Below are 18394 nucleotides of genomic sequence, written 5' to 3' on the forward strand. Positions count from 1 at the left end.
AAACAAACAAGCCATCCCTGCTTGCAAATCCCATTTTCTAGAGACACCTAACAACAAATATGTTCATGCCTCTAGCTCTTTACTTATCAACATGAAGCAATAGCTATTTAGATCCTGATGTGAAAGTTGGTGAATTTAGATCTTATATATCTCTCCTACGCCTTCCTCTGCTCAGTTTTTTAAAATGAATTCTTTTAGTTTAGGCAACTATGTTTTAAATTTTCATTAGTTCTTTCTTGTTTTCTGACTGCTCCTTTTTCGTGATAACCCATTCTTGTTTTGCAGACACGGTATCTGTCATTTTGAATCCGAGGAAACTACCTTAAAATCTTTACAAGTCTTTTTCCTTGAATGGTTTCTTCTGAGGCCAGTTGTCTTGCTCATTCCTCTTTTTCCTGCTTCTTTGCTGCTTTTCACTTAGATTTCATTTAGATTTCTTTCCTACTTAACATAAAGTCCAGTGGGTGCCAGGCAGAGGGTCTCTACTCAGAACTCATTCATGTTCTTATATTTATTTGCCTTCTTTCTTCTAATAAATGATCAGAACGTAAAAACAAGTTTCCAACAGAATAATCCTGTCAGTGGACACTCCTGAGCTTAAGTCTAGCCTCAGTAAAGATCTGCACTCTAAACAAAGACAGGTGACTGACCTTCAAACAGTGAAGCAGAGCTGAGTTGGCTGAATTTTATTACCATTCCTGCATCACAGTTATCAGCTGACTCACAGTTCAAACAGTTATATAATCAGAAGGTCTAGGGCTTACCTTTCTAGAAGAAACCATCAAAGAAAAAAATCAGAAAAGGTAAAATCCTTCTCTCAGGATGTTATAATACTTACTGGATTTGGGAGAAAAATCTGGTCCAGGTTGACAAACTCAAGCAAGTGGGGACAAGAAGCTGAGGCACAGAAATTGGGGCTAAACACACCATTCATTTCTTTCTTCTTTTTGGTTTTTTCACTCCTAGCAGATGTTAAATATAAAAACGAAAATACACTCTATCTTCCCAGTGATCTTTTACCTTTCTCAAAGGATGGTCTAGGAACCAGCTACACTCCATCTAGTCAACTTTTGGACTGCAGTTTCCTGGGCTCCACCCCAGACCTAATAAATCCTTCTCTCTGGCAGATGGTCAGGGACTCTGCTTCTCTAACACACTGTCCAGGTAGTTCCTTAGCACAGCCAAGTTTGAGAACCAGAGATCCAGACAGACAGCCCTCCACTTGGGCCAGCATACTGATTAATTTCTTGACTTCTGAGAGAGAATGTAAACCATTCTGACATGTGTAGAAATTCCAAAACTTATGCTCTGCCCTCAACCAACAACATGAACATCAACACTCAAGATCCTGGCTTACAAAAGCTCAGTCAAAATGCGTGGCTCCCGGTTTGAGAGAGGGCAACCTTAAAGGGCCATTAACCTACCCCTCACGTACTCCTTGGATACCGAGTTAGAGCACCTGACAGGCTCACACCCGCTGGCATGGCCTGTCTTTCCTGTCACCAAACCGTGCTTTAATGCCGGGAAGCTGACTTTTACTGAAGGCTATGTCAAGAAAGAAACATGAAATTCACAGGCACATTAGAAGCATTTGATGCAAAAGAATTTGTTAAGGACAGTATCCATTATATCATGTAATGTTCCCCAGTGAGAAATTTCTTTCTCAACTGGTAAAAATTTGGCATCCCTGAGGAACTGGCACAGCGCTTTTCTAGTATCAAAGCATTTTCCCAAAGTCTTTATCAACATTACGTTACCCCACAAACATGACACCTGCCTACCTCTCTGAGCCCCTCACTGCAGCTATGCAGGTCTGCGCGTCTGTTTGTATGTGTACATATACCTCTGTATGTCTTCTTATGCCAGTGGTCCCATCCCCTTCAGGGAAAAGGCAGTATAATTAAAAAACAGTAAAAGCAAATAAACTATACTAAGTGAATTTAAATTTCAGAGTCAGGGAAATGACAGAAGGCCTAACTTCGCTTCTTGGAGGAGCCTTCTTGCTTAAGTTTTAAACAATGAAGGAGTGAACTAAGCTCACATTGCAAGATAGTTTGGAGGGAAAGGAAGAGAGGATAGTTTTTTTTTTGTTTTTTTTTTTTAAGGCTTCTCCTATTTGAATGTTTTGAACTTTTATCCCCTAAGCAGTAAGTCACTATTCATCACTATAAATATCATCCTGGAAAGGGCAAATTTGCTAGCCTCTACCACTTGTTTAGAACTGTGCTCAGTTATCTACTGCTGACTCAAATGCAAAGAGAAACAGCACAGGAAAAAGTTGGGGCCATCTTAGTCCTTGAGAGGATCTAATGGAGTGTGTGAACTGAAATTCTGTAGAAGACGGGCTGTTTCCTACCAATGAGAGACCAATTTCTCCAAACCTGGAATCTCCCCACCATTTTCCATTCCTGACCTTCCCTGCAAGGCATAAAGAGGCACGAAGCCATGGAAGGAATAAGTGGGTTTTACAGTCAGGTGAGCCTGGAGTCAAATTCTGACAGTGCTGCTCATTAGCTTGGTGCCTCAGACAAGTTACCTTGATGTTTTCATTTCTAAAGTTATAAAATTTGTAAGAATAAAGTATTTAATTATAACCATCTACTGTTATTTAACAATAGGAGTTACTGTGTGATGTCTTATATGGATCTTGTTTTCAGAGAGAAGAGCTCTATTCACTTGTTCTAGGAAATCTATCTATCTAAAAATATATAAATAACACACACATACCCCTTCTGTGTGTCCAACAACCTGACAAACCTCTCTGGTAACTGACCCCAGGACATAAAAGATACAAAGCACACTGGTCCTGACCTCAGGCACTTATCTTTTGTTGAGGAGACAGGTCATACATAGATGAAAATACTGGTTTATGATTGAGAAGCAGCCTACTGCAGAGGTTAACGTACAAGACTGGGAGTCAGGAGGTCTGAGTTTATGGCACCCCCTTGTAAACAAGTTATTCCCCTGTGGGGCTCTGTTTCCCTGGCTGCAATGTGGCAGGGTTGGACTAGATCTTGCTTACTCTTCAAGGTCTAAAAGTCTTTTGATTTATGATGCGAGTGAGGCACCAGGTGCTAGGGAAGTTCAGAGGAAACACACTGGCACCTTGAAGGGGAAGCTCTGTGGAGGAACTGGGACTTGCACTCAGAGCTGAAGAATGGGAAGGACGTGGGTTACGGAGAGAAGGACAAGAGGCGTAATGCTGGAGAAACAGCAGGAGCAATCCAAAGGAGGAACGAACGCGGCGGGTACCTTACTTAAGGCCTCATGAGATCAACCTAGCTGGCAAGACCAGGAGGCAGAGAGATGTCAGACCACCAACGGTTTGAACAACAGAAAAAAAAAAAGGAGCCTGGATTTTGTCCTGGAGGCAGGAGCAACAATCAGACGTTTCTATGCAGGTATAAATTGTTAGAGAGAACCCCATTTCCCTGTCCCCATGTTTTCACGAGAAAAACCAGGTTTTACTCCCAAGGAGGGAACAATATTGGAAACATATTTTCAGCCCTTCTTCTAACTCCTCTCACTTCTCTGACTGAGGACCTGCGGGACTGGTGAGACTGGGAAAAGGAATGGAGCATACACGGCCCAGAGTCTACTCTTTGCCTCAGGGACATGCTTGCAGTTCTGGGGGATAAACTCAACTGAGGGACTAACTGAAGCTGGATTCGGGGTGCAAGCCAGTGGAAGTTCTTCAATCTAGTTTATCAATAATAAAGCTGATAATTGCATCTCCATCTCTGTTGACTATTTCCCAGCTGGTTTGGAATGGAGAGAGTAGAAGAGGGGGTTTGACTGACCACCAACAACAATCACAAACATAAATAAGATAACAGCAGGGCTTCAGAAAGATTAGCCAGGTGGCAGCTGGCAAGAGGGACTGAAGTAGGAAAAGACGGGAAGCCCCTAAGTCAGCTGTGAGGCTCCTCCAACAATCCAAGCATCCAGTGAATCATCTGTAACCACGAGTGTTATCCAGGGGCTAATCGATAAAGGCTCAAATCAAAACATGTACTTGAGCTAATCTGCAAGAGAGTAAATCAGAGAGCACAAAAACAAGACTTAATTACCAACATATTTTTTACCAATTCATGTCCTTTCAGAACTGGAACTGCTTCTGCTGACCAGTGAGATCATAAATTAAAGGAGCCAAAGCAGTATTATAAATATATAAAATACTAGAAATGAAAGGCTCACCAGTCCAGAACCCTATCTGGGCTACACAGAAGAATTCCATTATGTTAACAGGTCAATCCTACACAGCCCTCAAAGTGAGGGAGGCTGAAAGCATTTTCAAACAGATAACCAGCCCCATCTGCCAGCATGCTCTCAGAGGGTGTCTCCTGATTTCTAAATCTCAAGAGGTTCTGCTGTCTTCTAAGCTAGCAGACTTAGTTTTTGTTTTCTTTTTTTGTTGGGGGGGGGGGCGGGTAATTAGGTTTATTTATTTATTGTCATTATTTTTTATTTAATGGAGGTAATGAGGATTGAACCCATGACCTCATGCATGCTAAGCATGCCCTCTACCACTGAGCTATACCCTCCCCTAAGTTAGCAGACTTAGAAGCACTTCTTCAACTCACTTATATTTTGTAAAGCCTAATCAGCTCCCTTATTATTGCTGCATATACATCTGACACACAACCTTGTTTTGTGAAATGCCTCCTCACTGCCCTAAAATGGAATCAATGGCAATGTCTGTATACCGATCACCTTATTTCATATTCCACACAAAGTAAAAACAAATTCCTTCAAGAAGCTGATGAAATTGTAAGCACCACAGACCAATGGCTAAAGTGAGCTCAGATACCTATGACTTTCTACTGCCTTCTACACACAGACCAAACTCCTTATCAGAGCTGTCCGACTCTCTACTAATTGCCCTAATTCTAAAACACCATCCTTGAGGATCTTTGTTTCTTGTAATAACCAAAGTAAGTCACTCCACCAGCTCACATCTGATTCTCCCTCAAGAACCATTTCAGCTTCTCCAAAGTAATCTGGAGATGAAAGTTATTGGCAGAAGATAGAAACTCAAGTCTGTCACTCCACACATATCAGAGATCAGAGCGTGTGCACTGGGTTCACTGAGAAACAGAGCCCACAAGTTGCTCACTGGTCAGACTCCTGATTTTACCCACTTCTCGGCCTGGTGAAGTATTTTATGACCATTCTCTGTGAACTACACTTCTGGGATCCCACCCAAGCCTCTATGATAAACAAAGGTAAAATCCCTTGCCAGAAAGAAGGGAGTGAATATTACAAGGCAGTTTTAACTTGGATTAGAAACGTATCCATCTGGTCCCAGCAAACTGTCCTTCTGAAAATGAACTGACCCATCTAGTAAACTCTGAGTAGCGGCACACGCCACCTCAAACACTTTCTCTCTTTAAAACTTACTTCCTCTCTGCCTGACCCCATACAGGTCTGATGGCCCCATTACTTTCTACTCTGTTAGCATTCACATCAACCTCTACCTCTTTATGGGTGCTTCTGGTCTACACTCTGCCTCTGTACTTAGATTTCAGAAACTTAAATTCCCCTTAAATGTATTTTTTGTTTTGCATGTCCTCAAATAGCTTAAACATCATGTTCTGCATCAAGAATTTAGAAAGAGACAAAACAAAAAGCATTACAGTTGTGTACAGATGACAAACACTGAACTCCCTGAATAAGGAGTGTGTTTCGATCTTGATGGGATCTATTGCCAGGACGCCCCACATCACCCCCGCAGCAAATTCGTCCCTGTGCCCTGTGCTCTCTGGTCAAGTCACTTCAGTCTATCTCCTCTGGTCTCCTTTACTTATCAATTCCTGAGCACCTGCTGATGCATCAGGCACTATGTTGGACATCAAATGAGAGAAACAGACCAGGAAAGGGCCTGCACTAGAGAGCTCGTAGCCTAGGGAAGCCAGGCAATTCTTTCACGTCTGGAACTCTGCACATAGTCATGGCTCGCCCAGACCCCCAGTACCGATCCCCAGGGCTGTGCACCCTCCTGACAGCTGCTCCTCTGCCACTCTACACTGCTGCTGTTCCCCAAATCACTGCCCCCCAATATCACACCTGTGACAGCCCTGCCCTTATACCCTGTGCGTGCTAGCATATTTTAATTATTTTTAATCCAAAGGGAATGTCAAGAAACTACAGGGACAGTATTAATTAAGCCTATCTTTCTCTCATCAGGAGGCGAGAAATGGTTTATTTTGGCTGAAAGTGGGGCAGTCATGTTCAGGGGCTGGAGTAAGGCCAGAGACCAAGTGCTCCATGGAGGCAGGGCCCAGGGCACGGGCGGGAAGAAAGGGACGCACCTGGCCTTCCTGGACTTGGCCCTGGCTGCAGAGTCAGTGCTGCTCCGCTTCTCTTTGGCCTCCCTGGCGCCCGAGGCCTCCCGGGGCTTCCGCGCCTTCCTGGCCCCGTCCTTCGGCTTGGGCTCCTTGGGCTCCTTGATCCTCTTGGGCTCCTTGGCCTTCCTGGGCTCCTTTGGCTCTCTAGGTTCTCGCTTCCTCTTTGGCTTGGGCTCCCTGTCCTTGCTTCCCTTTGCTGCCCCCTCCTGCTCTCCTGGATCCTTTTTCTTCCGTTTCTTCTTCACGCCAGTGCCTCCTCCTCCACTGTCCTCCGTCCCATTATGGGATGTCGTTTTCCTGGGCAAAGGGGTCTCGGCGTCCTCTTCAGCAGCGAACAGGTCCTTCTGGGGCAGACAGTGACTGGCAACATCTCCAATTTTCTCTTCCTGGTTAGTGCTGTGGTCAAATGGGGAGGGGGATTTGTAGTCAAAATTGACAGAAGCATCAGACATTGGGGAGTGATTCAGAACTTTTAAATGTGACAACTGTAAAAGAGAGAGAAAAACAAGCATATTACTCCTCCACCGCATGCTTCACATGCATAGTGATATTAACTCTGAACGCACGGATCTGTCCCACATCTCCTGAGCGCCTACAGTGTGGCAGTTCCTCCTGTGCCAGGCCATGGGCACAGAGTGCCAAACAGGACACACATTATTTGTGTTTGCCTTTGCCCTTGTGGAGCCAGGCCTTTGTGGACCAGGCTGCTATCAGCATATTATCTAAGAAGTTCATATATAAAAACCTGAAGGGTTTCCATGTTACATGCAGAAATCTGAAACATCTTTTAAGCTCCATGTCTAGAACTGGCAACAAGAGTCTCCTACAAACTCCTACCTTTAGATTCCACTAGGAGACACAAAATCCTAGGCACACTGTTCTGATCCAGGATGGCATTTATCATGCTGATACACAAAGTCACTGTTCAGACGTGTTCATGAATAAAGGTGATGTCACTGGGTGACAGGGATGCAGGGTCAAGCTGAATGTGCTGCTTTATTTCCCCAAGTCTTCACTCTTGTATATCACCAAGCTGCATCAACATTCAGCTGTTCTGATTTTCAACAAGAACATCTGGATCATTCAAAACGATGCCTTTTAGGGAACCCTTCTACACTGCAAATGCAGTTTGGTGCAGCCACTGTGGAAAACAGTATGGAGATTCCTCAAAAGACTAGGAACAGACTTACCATATGAGCCAGGAATCCCGCTCCTGGGCATATATCCAGAAGGAACCCTACTTCAAAATGACACCTGCACCCCAGTGTTCACAGCAGCACTATTTACAATAGCCAAGACATGGAAACAGCCTAAATGTCCACCAACAGATGACTGGATAAAGATGTGGTATATTTATACAGTGGAATACTATTCAACCATAAAAACTGACAACATAACACCATTTGCAGCAACATGGATGTTCCTGGAGAATGTCATTTTAAATGAAGTAAGCCAGAAAGAGAAAGAAAAATACCATGTGAGATCGCTCATACGCGGAATCTAAAACAAACAAACAAACCAAAAAAAAAACAAAAAACAAACAGAAACAGACTCATAGACATAGAATACAAACTTGTGGTTGCCAGGGGGACAGGGGTGGGAAGGGACAGACTGGGATTTCAAAATGTAGAACAGATAAACAAGATTGTACTGTGTAGCACAGGGAAATATATACAGGATCTTGTGGTGGCTCACAGTGAAAGAGAATGTGACAATGAATGTATGTATGTTCATGTATAACTGAAAAATTGTGCTCTACACTGGAATTTGACACAACATAGTAAAAGACTATAACTCAATTAAAAAATGTTAAAAATAAATAAATGAATAAATAAAAATAAAAAACACTAAAAAAATGATGCCTTTTATTTTTAACTAAAAATGGTGCTCTTCTGTATGATCATCTAATGCTGTCACCGACTCAGCACCAAATAACCTCTGGCTACTTGCAAAAACCAACCATCATAAGGGAGGACACTTTACTGTGATAGATGTCTTTGGAGAGGAAGTGTCACAGGTGTTCAAGGCAACCCTAAAAAGGATGTTTCAAAGCTGGTTTTGAGTACCATCAAATAAAAGTGCAGCCTCCTAACATGACCACCTTTAAGGAAACATCCCTTTGGAAGCAGAAGTTACATCTCATCCTTTCAGGTCTGGTGTTACAAAGTACATTTGTCATCTCATAACCAAGCTAAGGTTGCCAATAATCTGATAATAATGTGGCTGCTAGTTACAGGGAACAAAGAAATAATTTAAGGAGAGCCTGGGAGGGACAAGCAGGCTTTCCAGGAAGATGGTTCCAATCATCTTTGGATGATGGCTTGGGATCAGCTCTATTTGTGAGCCTGCTCTCTTAACAAGAGACCTGGTATGTGCTAAAGGGCACAGACACTTGCCAGGTGGTGTGGTTTCCCTCTGGCGTTCTGGTTTCCAATCTCTGCTCAGAACCCTTGGCCCACCCTGGGAGTGACAGAGAGTGCAAAATTCAGCTGCATATTTCCTTTCTGTTTTTTCCAGTTCCCTTTCCTACTCTGATACTCCCAAACATAACACTGAAAATCCCAGGAGAAAAAGATGAAAGAAAAGGAGGATTCTTTTGGATATTTATCATAAATAAAGTCGTCTTATAAACAAGCCTAAATCCAGAGGGAACTGGTCATTCTGGCAGGATTCACTACTTAAAAAAAAAAGGAAGACAACTGAGTTTGAATACCTCATTGCTGATTCAGTACTTATGATGGCTTAGGAAAAGGAGGTACTAAATAAACTTACAAGAAATTTAAATTAATCAAATATAAGAAAATGGTTAAGATGGTAAATTTTATAGTATACATTTTCTACCACAATAAAAAGACAAGAAAAGAAAATACAAGGCAATAAAAAACCCAACAATACAGTAACAGGTACCCAGTTAAAGCCTAGATCCTGTGAGCACATTACCATCCCTGGGATGTCACTTAATTTTGTGCCAGGAACACTTGGCCCTCAGGGGACAAGTTTTTGCTTAGCATGCAAGGGTGGACACACTGAAAAGCCAAGAGACACAGGTTTGTTTATTAAAGAGGCTCAAAGATAACACACTGAAGAGCTAATTCCACCAAGGCAGCTCCCAGTGGGTCAATGAGGGACCCTCTCCTCAACTCTTATCTCATGTCAAGGCCTCTCTTCTGAGGCTCTTCACCAGCTGAACAGGGAGCTCAGGCAGGTGCTGGTAACTAGATACTCATTCTTTAGGCAATAACAGCAGCAGCAGCTAACAGTCAATGAATACGTGTCATATCTTTCCAACAATCCTGCAAGCTTAGTAAGATGACACCTATTTTGTACACGGAATAATGGAAGATTATTGATGTTACGTGATGTGTCCAAGGCCATACAATGAGGGAGCAGAGGAGCCTGGATCTGACACCTGTGGCCAAAAAGCTAACCCTCATCTTGCTGAGCATCTTATGACATCCCAGGGAGCCGATGACGAATGCTAGGCCACAAGACCAGCATGATTATACTTGGTTAGAAACATTAATGTGATGGCGTATACAACCACTTTGGGAAAAAGTCAGGTAGTTCTTTATAAAAGTAAATACAAACCTACCAGATGTCCCAGCAACTCTACTCTCAGGAACCCTAGAGAGTTGTCTAGTCTACCCCTCATTTTACAGACAAGATAATCGGTGCAGAGATAAAGCAATTTGTCAAATTAATATTCCAAGGGAGTGGCAGAGCAGGGATATCCCAGAGGGAGAAGGGAAACCCAAGAAATGCAGCACAACTGGCCAGTGTTGAAAAGGGGGGAAGTACCCCAAAAGGCAGACATTAGTAACAAAAAATATAAAGTTATAATCTCGAAAGTCAATAATCCACTAGGAACGTTTTTATTTTTAAGGTACCTTTGTTGAGAGCTTGGAAGAGGCATCTGCTGAGGATTAAAAATGTAAGACAAAAAATATTTCTTCCATGTGTCTCAAGGTCAGTGGGGGAAAAGGTAAAGAGCCTAAATAATGTCTTTGTTTCAGCTTCTACCAAGGAGGACATTAAATTACCACTTTGAAATTGGCCCTAAAAGGAACAGACTGCAGATGATGGACCACAGTTAAAGACAACATTTTACATCACACTGACCATTTAAATAGAGATGAGCATCTAGGAACAGAAGGATGAATTTGAGGGAGGCTGACTGATAAAACAGGCAATAATGCTAACTCATAAACCGTACTGTTAATAGTAAAACACAATTCTCTGATTCAAAATTATCAATCTACAATATTCCTGGAAAAGACACAAAGATTTGAATCTAGATAAACAGGCTCCAGGTCAGCTGTAAAGGATTTAAGAACCAACAGACTGGGCCAGGTATAGGTCAGTGGTAGAGTGTGTGTGCACTTAGCATGCACAAGGTCCTGGGTTCAATCCCCAGTACCTCCATTAAAAAAAAAAATTTAAAAGAACTAATGGGAAGATTACAGCCTAGGTCAATGGTTCCCAAACAGAGCTCCAAGGACAAACCTGAATTATCCCCCTAAGAGTCACTCAGGTACTTCAAAGTCAAAATAGACTCTAAGAAAATCATCCATGCTACAAAATGCACAGACCTTGAAAAAATTATGCTAGGTGAAAGAAGCCAGGCACAAAAGACCACATATTGAATAATTCCATTTATATAAAATGCCCAAAATTGGCAAATCCACACAGACAAAAAGTAGGGTAGTGGTTGCCAGGGGCTGAGGAAGAAAAAAACAGAGTGTCTGCTGAGGGGCATAAGGTTCTTCTGGGGGTGATGAAAATGGTCTGGAACCAGATAGTGGTGATCTTTACAAAAACTTGTGAATATACTAAAACCACTGAATTGCAGAGTTTAAAAGTATGGATTTTAAGGTATGTGAATTATAGCTCAACTTTAAAAAATTCAATATATGAAAATACTGAAAAGGACCCTCTCGTATGTTGCTGGCAGGAGCGTCAACTATTGAGCCATTTTGCAGGGCAGTGTAGTAATAATACCAAAATTTTAATTGTGGATATGCTTTTAAAGTGAGCAATTTCTCTTTTAGAACATAAACGAAAGAGACATTTAGATACTCCAAAGGTTTATGTAGAAGAATATCTGAAACAGAACTGTTTAATAGAGAAAAAAACTATAAATATCCTATTTGTCAATCTTTAGGAAATGCTTAAATTAATAGTATATCCATCATATAGAATAATACTACACAGCCATTATTACACAAAGTTTTAGTTGTCATTATAAAGTGTCCACAACATGTTGGAAAGTAAAAAAAGAAAACCTATGATCTAATCTCATTTTTGTTTTTTTTAAAAAATGTTACATTAACATTAGCTTTTTAGAATAAATTTAGGAGACATACCAGATATTAACCATAATTATGTCTAGGAGATAAAACTGTGGGTAACTTTCACTTCTTTTTTTCAAAACTTTCTCAAAGTTATTATTTGTTTTTACCTGTTTCCCATGATTAGAAGGTAAGCTTCATGAGGCAGTGACTCTGTGGTATTCTCCAATAACTCTGTAGTTTATAGTAAAACTCAGTAACTCTTACGGTTATTGCATGAAATGAATATTTTCAATTTGAAAAGTCTACAGAACTATACATGTGAACAAAAATGAGAACAAAGACCTGTGTGCAGAAAAAGGAATGGAAGAAAATAAAAGGTTAATGATCATTTGAGGCTGCGCAAATTTTTTTTATTAAATAGACATCTAAATTTTCAATAATGGGAATATTACTTTCATGATACTTGTAATAAAAAAACTTTCACATAGATGTAATAGAAAAAATTTTAAAGACTTTAATAACGAACAGGAAAAATTATTTTTTAGACAATTCATGCTCCTTCAAATTATCGGGATTCAGGAATCAAAGGCAGCATATGAGAGGCCATGATCACACCTGACTGAGTGCAGGGCAGAGAGTACACTTCGCACTCGGGCTGGGAGGGCCCCTGCACACCCTTCACCCAGTGCTTCCCCCAACTTCAGCCCAGCGGTGAGTAGCCCAGAGAGCCCCTGCGGCTGGTCTGCCTCAGAGCCTTTCACCTCCTTCAGCAGGGAGAGGAAAGGAGTCTATGTTTAGACTTGCTTAGGATCAAGAAATTAGCTAAACATAAAAATGAGTCAAAAAGCTCATCTCAGTCTGAGACCTATCTTTTTTTAAAAGTTCAAATAATGATACTGAAAATACAAAGTAAGAAGTAATTGCTACTATGAGTTGGTCTGTGGACGTTTCAGGTGGCAAAGTTATTTTCCAATTAAAATTAGGATTGCCTTATTTTTTCACCTTCTCTTTCTTCTGAAAGAGTATTTCTTACAGTTAGCTGACTGCGGAATATACTGAAGACAGAAAACCCCACATACCCTTGCCCTTATTACACTGCAGCTGCACTGGGACTCATTCATTTGGCAAACAGATTTGTGCTGAGTGAGCAAGACCCATCTGAGGAGGCACAGGAACAATGTCAGTGTGTGTGTCCTTTCTGTGTTCTTTGGGTTTCTCCTGCATTCAGCATATTCAATCCCTCTTCACCCAGGAGTCTTGTGCTTTTGGTGATAAAGCAGGTACTTTGATCCACCTGGTCACAGCTGGTAAGCAGCAGGAGAAGAGGAGTTCAGTTTCAGGTTACCTAAGGTCAGGTAGGTACCTTAAGTATCTAAGGTAGATGCAAGTACAGGTGTCCAAGAGGCTCTTGGATATACTTTCCAAGGGAAGTATCTACAAGAATAAATTAGGCTGCCCAGAAAAAAATAGACAGAGAAGAGGAAACAGGACCTAACCTGAGGAACACTAATACTTAAGGTCCCCAGAGGGGGGAAGAACCTACAGAGAGGGTGAGAAGGAGCCATCAGGTCAGTGATGCAGGTGGGAAAAGAAAGTGTGGCATCACAAAAGCCCAAGGATGAGAGCATTCTAAGACAGAATGATCATGGGTGTCAAATGCTACTGAGAAGTTAAGGACTACAGAGTGTGATCAACAGACTTGGCAATGTAACTTCTGCAAAATGCCTCTTCCCAAAGTCCTTGAATCTTCCATTCCTAGTCCTCACCCTATTTTCATATTTTAGCATTTAAAACAGAGGGTGGGGTGGTGGTAGGTTATTCTCCTGTGATTTTTTAAGTCTTAGAAATGTGACTTCTCTAAATCTTTAGGCAAAGTCAACCTAAACCTAAAGTAAAGAAACTGGGGCAAGTAGTTTATTAAATTTAGATGCTGACAGGAAAGAGTTAAGAGGAGAGAAGGACAGTAATACTTAATAAGTGCCTATTTGTTAACAAGTGTTGCTTCTAGAAACTACAAGTTTTATTTCCAAATAACTATGGCTTTGGGCAAACCAAAAGCTCAAATTGATTCATTTTTTTAATCGGCTAAAGCGGAATGATGTCTGTTCCATCCAACCAACGCTAGGAGAGACCTCTTCTAGAGTTTTTTTGTGATATCTTCTAGGCCAAGTAGATCAACAAATACTTACAAAGAGAGTAAGACTATTTTCCTACCTCCTCCTTCCTGGCCCACCTGTAATTTCACTGTAGTCTTGGGTTACCAGAACCCTGAGCTCAGAACTTAACCAAACACGGGCTAATACCATTGCCACACACAAAGGCCCAGCCAGACTGTGGCCTGGAGTCGGGAACACTGTATTTGTGGGTAGGGAATGGTGCTTTTCATATATCTCAACCTTACAGTCACTGCTGCTCTGAGGACTCAGAATTGTTTTGATATTTGAAAAGATAAAATAGATTTCTAGCCCATGTGTCTGTCCCTTTCAGTTTGTGTCACAGCACTCTGGCTGCGAGGAAGGCCAGTCTAGTTAGAAGGTAGCTACAAGGACAGTGAATGACATGGTAGCTTTCACCAAACGGGGGGGGGGGGGGGTCGGGAGAGGATGGATTGGGGGGGGGGAGTAGAAAGGGAATCATAGATTTTAAAGATACACAGGAAATGTACACTTCCGCTCCTGCTTAAATGTCACCTCCCAGTGAAGTCTTTTCTGACCGTGTGGTCTAAAATATCCCGCCTCTCCCCATTACTACCTAGCTCTTTGCCTCAGCTTCCCTTTATAATAATTATACCTCTTTTAGGATAGTGGTAAGGATTAAATGTATCATACAGGTCACTGTTTAAAACAGGGGGTGGCACCCAGTAAGTATTTAATGTATGTTAACTTTTATCAATATTATTATGTATTACTTTTTAATCTAATCACTACTTTATTCTAGCATGTTTAATATTCCAGAAAGCATTATTTTGGTTATCTACTTATTTACAAAGTTGTCATCTGACTTCTTAATCTCTACAAGAAGGGGCCTAGGTTATCTTCCCACTAGAAAAAAATAAATAAAATAGATGTCAGCAATGATAATACTGGATTTTATTAAGGGCTGAGTATTAAGCAACGTACTAGTTTCTTAAATGGATTATGTCTCAAAACAACTCTAAGACAAAGTGTATTATGGTTCCAATTATGACTCCATTTTAGAGTAGAAGCTCAGAGAGGTTAAATAATTCACCCAAAGTCACACAGCTAGTGAGTTATTAGAGTTTAGATGTGAACCCAGGTGTGACTCCTGGTTTTGAGAGCCACTGGTCTAGACCACTTCAAGATACTGCCTCATGTTCTGGATACACCAAACTTAGAGCTAAAAATTACCAAGAACCTCTAACCACCTCTACTTTATTTCCATAATCTGTTCCCCAATGCCACTGTATCTCCCTAATCTTTCCCCAGAAAACCTTTAACTCGTTAATTTTTCTTCTGTTTCTTTATAAATCCATTTGTTCCCCAGATCAGAATAAGAGAATACACGGAGAATCAAACAATCTAGAAGAACAAATAAGATTAAATGAGTGATCTCAACGACTTTTCAATTTTACCCAGAAGGATCCCAAGATGAGGATCAATGAACATCAAATGTAGACTTGGCAGCTACCAGAAGACCTACAACCAACAACCTAAAAACACATTTTAATAGCACTGGGCACTATATTTCCTTTTTCCTCACAAAGTGAGAACTTTTGATACCTGGTCATTGAGTATTATGTAATTTCCCCAAACTTGCAAAATTTATCCAAAACCAGATCAGTAGTAAAGGGATGGGCTGAGGAACCAGTGAGTTAATAAGAAAACTATAAACCATGTCAAAAGTGAAAAGAAGCTCACTGATGTTACTTCTGCTTTTTTTCATAATACTCAGAATACTAGCTTTGGGCTAGTTTTCCCAAGAGTGAATCAAAGTTAGACAGAGGAAGGCAATTTTCCATAGTCACTTGGACACTTGTCAAATGCCACAGATCCCAGATCTTTCATTGCCACTTTAATGTTGCCCCAAAGGCCTTGTCATCAGAGCTTCCCCAAATCCTTTGGTCAGGACAGCAGATGAGGCAATTCTATTTACTGTTTGAAAGTACTCATCTTGTGAATATAACAAAACAGAAACAGACTCACCGATATAGAGAACAAATTAGTGGTTACTGGGGGGAAAGGGAAGCGAGGAGGGGCAATATAGGGTAGGGGCTTCCGAGATAACAACCTACTATGTATAAAATAAATCTATTACAAGGATATATTGTACATCACAGGGTATACTGCCAATAATTTATAATAATTATAATGGAGTATGATCTATAAAATTTTGAATCACTGTTATACACCTGCAACTAATATAATATTGTAAATTAACTGTATCTCAATAAAAAAATTTTTTTAAGGTTAAAAAAAGAGTACTCGGGTAGGGAGGGGTACAGCGCAGTGATAGAGCGGTATGCTTAGCATGCATGAAGTTTTGGGTTCAATTCCTAGTACCTCCATTAAAAAAAAAATCCTCATCTTTATTTCAATGTTTTCTACATATAAACAGACTCAAAGTCACTTCATTCATAGAATTTAAAATTTAGCAGCTTATTTTTTTTTTAAAAATATCATTTTGTGCCTGACTCAGCTAGTGATATATTGGATGGTGGTAATAACATGAGCTGAAAGAACTACCATGTAATATATAACTACTATGTAATATTTTAGTTAAAAGTTCTATTTACTTACAATATTATTTATTTTAATATTGACTTATAAATCTTACAGATTTTGGCAGGATGGGCCACACAGGCCAAATGTTTTTATCAGTTCCCCCTCCCCTTCAGGAAACCAAGTGCCATTTAGTTGATGTTCACATCCTTCCAATTAGTTCACTATTTTCTGTAGATGAAAACTTTCACAGATCATGATAACTAAGAATTCTATAAGAGAATGTTTCTAGTTTAATCAAACATCCAAAATGGTAACTATGAAAACTATAAAGCAGTGATCACTTCTCTATAAAAAGCTGGAAAGCTGCTCTGGGGAGGAAACATTTCTCTTCTATATAGACAATTCTGAGTAATATTCTGATTTAGTCTTCATTATTTATTCCTATATGAAGCTGACCTGTGCATAGTAAAAATCCAAGTATTAAGTCATTCAGAACAGAGCTCTCAGTTATCACGTGGAGAATGCGAAATCACCAGAGGCTAAGAGGTAAGTCAAAACTGCCAGCATCTCTCCTTGTTAAAAAAGCACCAGCGTAGACTACTATATATAAAATAAACAATAAGGACCTACTGTATACATAGCACAGGGAACTATATTCAATATCTTGTAATAATCTATAATGGAAAAGAATCTGAGAAAGATGTATATATTTATAACTCAATCACTTTGCTGTACACCTAAAACTAACACAACACTGTAAATCAATTACATTTCAATTAAAAAAATTTTAAGACAAAAAAAAAAAAAAAAAAGCACCAGTGTATGCTGGATGTATTCACGTAAAAGATATGTGATCACTTACCTGCTTCTCTTTCTTCTGTATTTTCATTATCATCTATTGAAGGCAATTATTTTATTTCTGTAAAATATAAAAAAGGCAAAGATTATGGTAAAATCCAAAATACAACATTTTAGCTTATCTCAGGGTTAGCTGTGATACGTAAGGAAAACACGGACTAGAGGACTACTCTACAGGACATTTATAATCAGTAGTCTTCAAGCCCAACAACTGCCAGAGTCCTAAGCTCTAGCCCTATCTAGTCCTATCCCAAACCCTAATTTATTGCCCCAGAGAGGGTGAAGTCAGAAAGATACTGTCTTTGTAGATAAAACAAGTTATAAAAGATGCTGGCATATTAAATTGCAAGGGAAACAAAAAGAAGAGGCAAAAATAATGACATGACTCTGTTGAGAGGAGCGGAGAAGGGATGGAAATAAGCGAAGCCCTCATTTCTTTTGGAAGAAAATCAATAAATAATGCCTACAATTGATAAATCAAGAAATAGAAATACACACAATAAAAAAAGAGAGAGCTAAAAGACTTCTCTTAAAGGAGAGAGGAGTTGGTATGAGACAGGACAGGGCAGTCTTGCATTTCATCATACACTCTCCTACATTACTTGAATGTTTTAAACCATATGCATTCCAACTAGACAAAATAAATCCCAATCCAATCTCTCATGAGTTTTAAAATGATTTTATTGTAACCACAACTTAAGCCCCATCCCTACCCCAACCAAAACGCCCATGACTACATTGAATTCTTTCTTGTAAGTGACTTTTCAGCACCTTAGCAACAAGAGCCCAGCAAGTGGCTTTAGAGGTCTAGAAGTGCACTGCGGCATCCCAGGGAGCAATAAGAACCCTGTTCCAGGAAACCTGAAATTTGGGGCTGCCTGAATCGTTACTCGCACCTTCCTCATATACAAAGAATGGAAGAATCACAGAATCTCAGCTTCCAGCTCTAACCTGAATGTTGATACCACCTCATTTTTATTGTTTACTTTGATTTCCTGGACATCCCACAGAGCTACAAAACACCACCCCTCGGGAAACCATCCCGGAAGGGCACAATTATCCTTATGCTCATAATTATTTCTCATATCCAAATGAAAGTGATGTGTAGGCATTAAGCAGAACTCTAAGATTAAAGTGAGATGGATCTAAGTGGGATCATGGTGTGTTTGATGCAACTGAGAAAAATGAAGGACTTGTGATTCCAATCATCCCTGGG

General features: G+C 40.3%; 1 protein-coding gene across 2 annotated transcripts in view; it reads right to left on the reverse strand.

The window, feature by feature from the left end:
• CHD6 (chromodomain helicase DNA binding protein 6) overlaps positions 1-18394 on the reverse strand; it is a 160918-nt gene that overhangs the window by 96103 nt on the left and 46421 nt on the right. Inside the window, exons 2-4 of one of the 2 annotated variants that reach the window (XM_074347290.1) lie at positions 17183-17239; positions 11806-11980; positions 6312-6832 (exon numbers count right to left, since the gene is read on the reverse strand). In XM_074347290.1, coding sequence (XP_074203391.1) covers positions 6312-6799 — 488 coding nt within the window. In that variant the 5' untranslated portion in view covers positions 6800-6832; positions 11806-11980; positions 17183-17239. The remainder of the gene's footprint in view (positions 1-6311; positions 6833-11805; positions 11981-17182; positions 17240-18394) is intronic. The other variant, XM_074347288.1, reaches the window with a different exon arrangement.

Source organism: Camelus bactrianus, chromosome 19, assembly GCF_048773025.1.
Source record: "Camelus bactrianus isolate YW-2024 breed Bactrian camel chromosome 19, ASM4877302v1, whole genome shotgun sequence".
NCBI lineage: Eukaryota > Metazoa > Chordata > Mammalia > Artiodactyla > Camelidae > Camelus > Camelus bactrianus.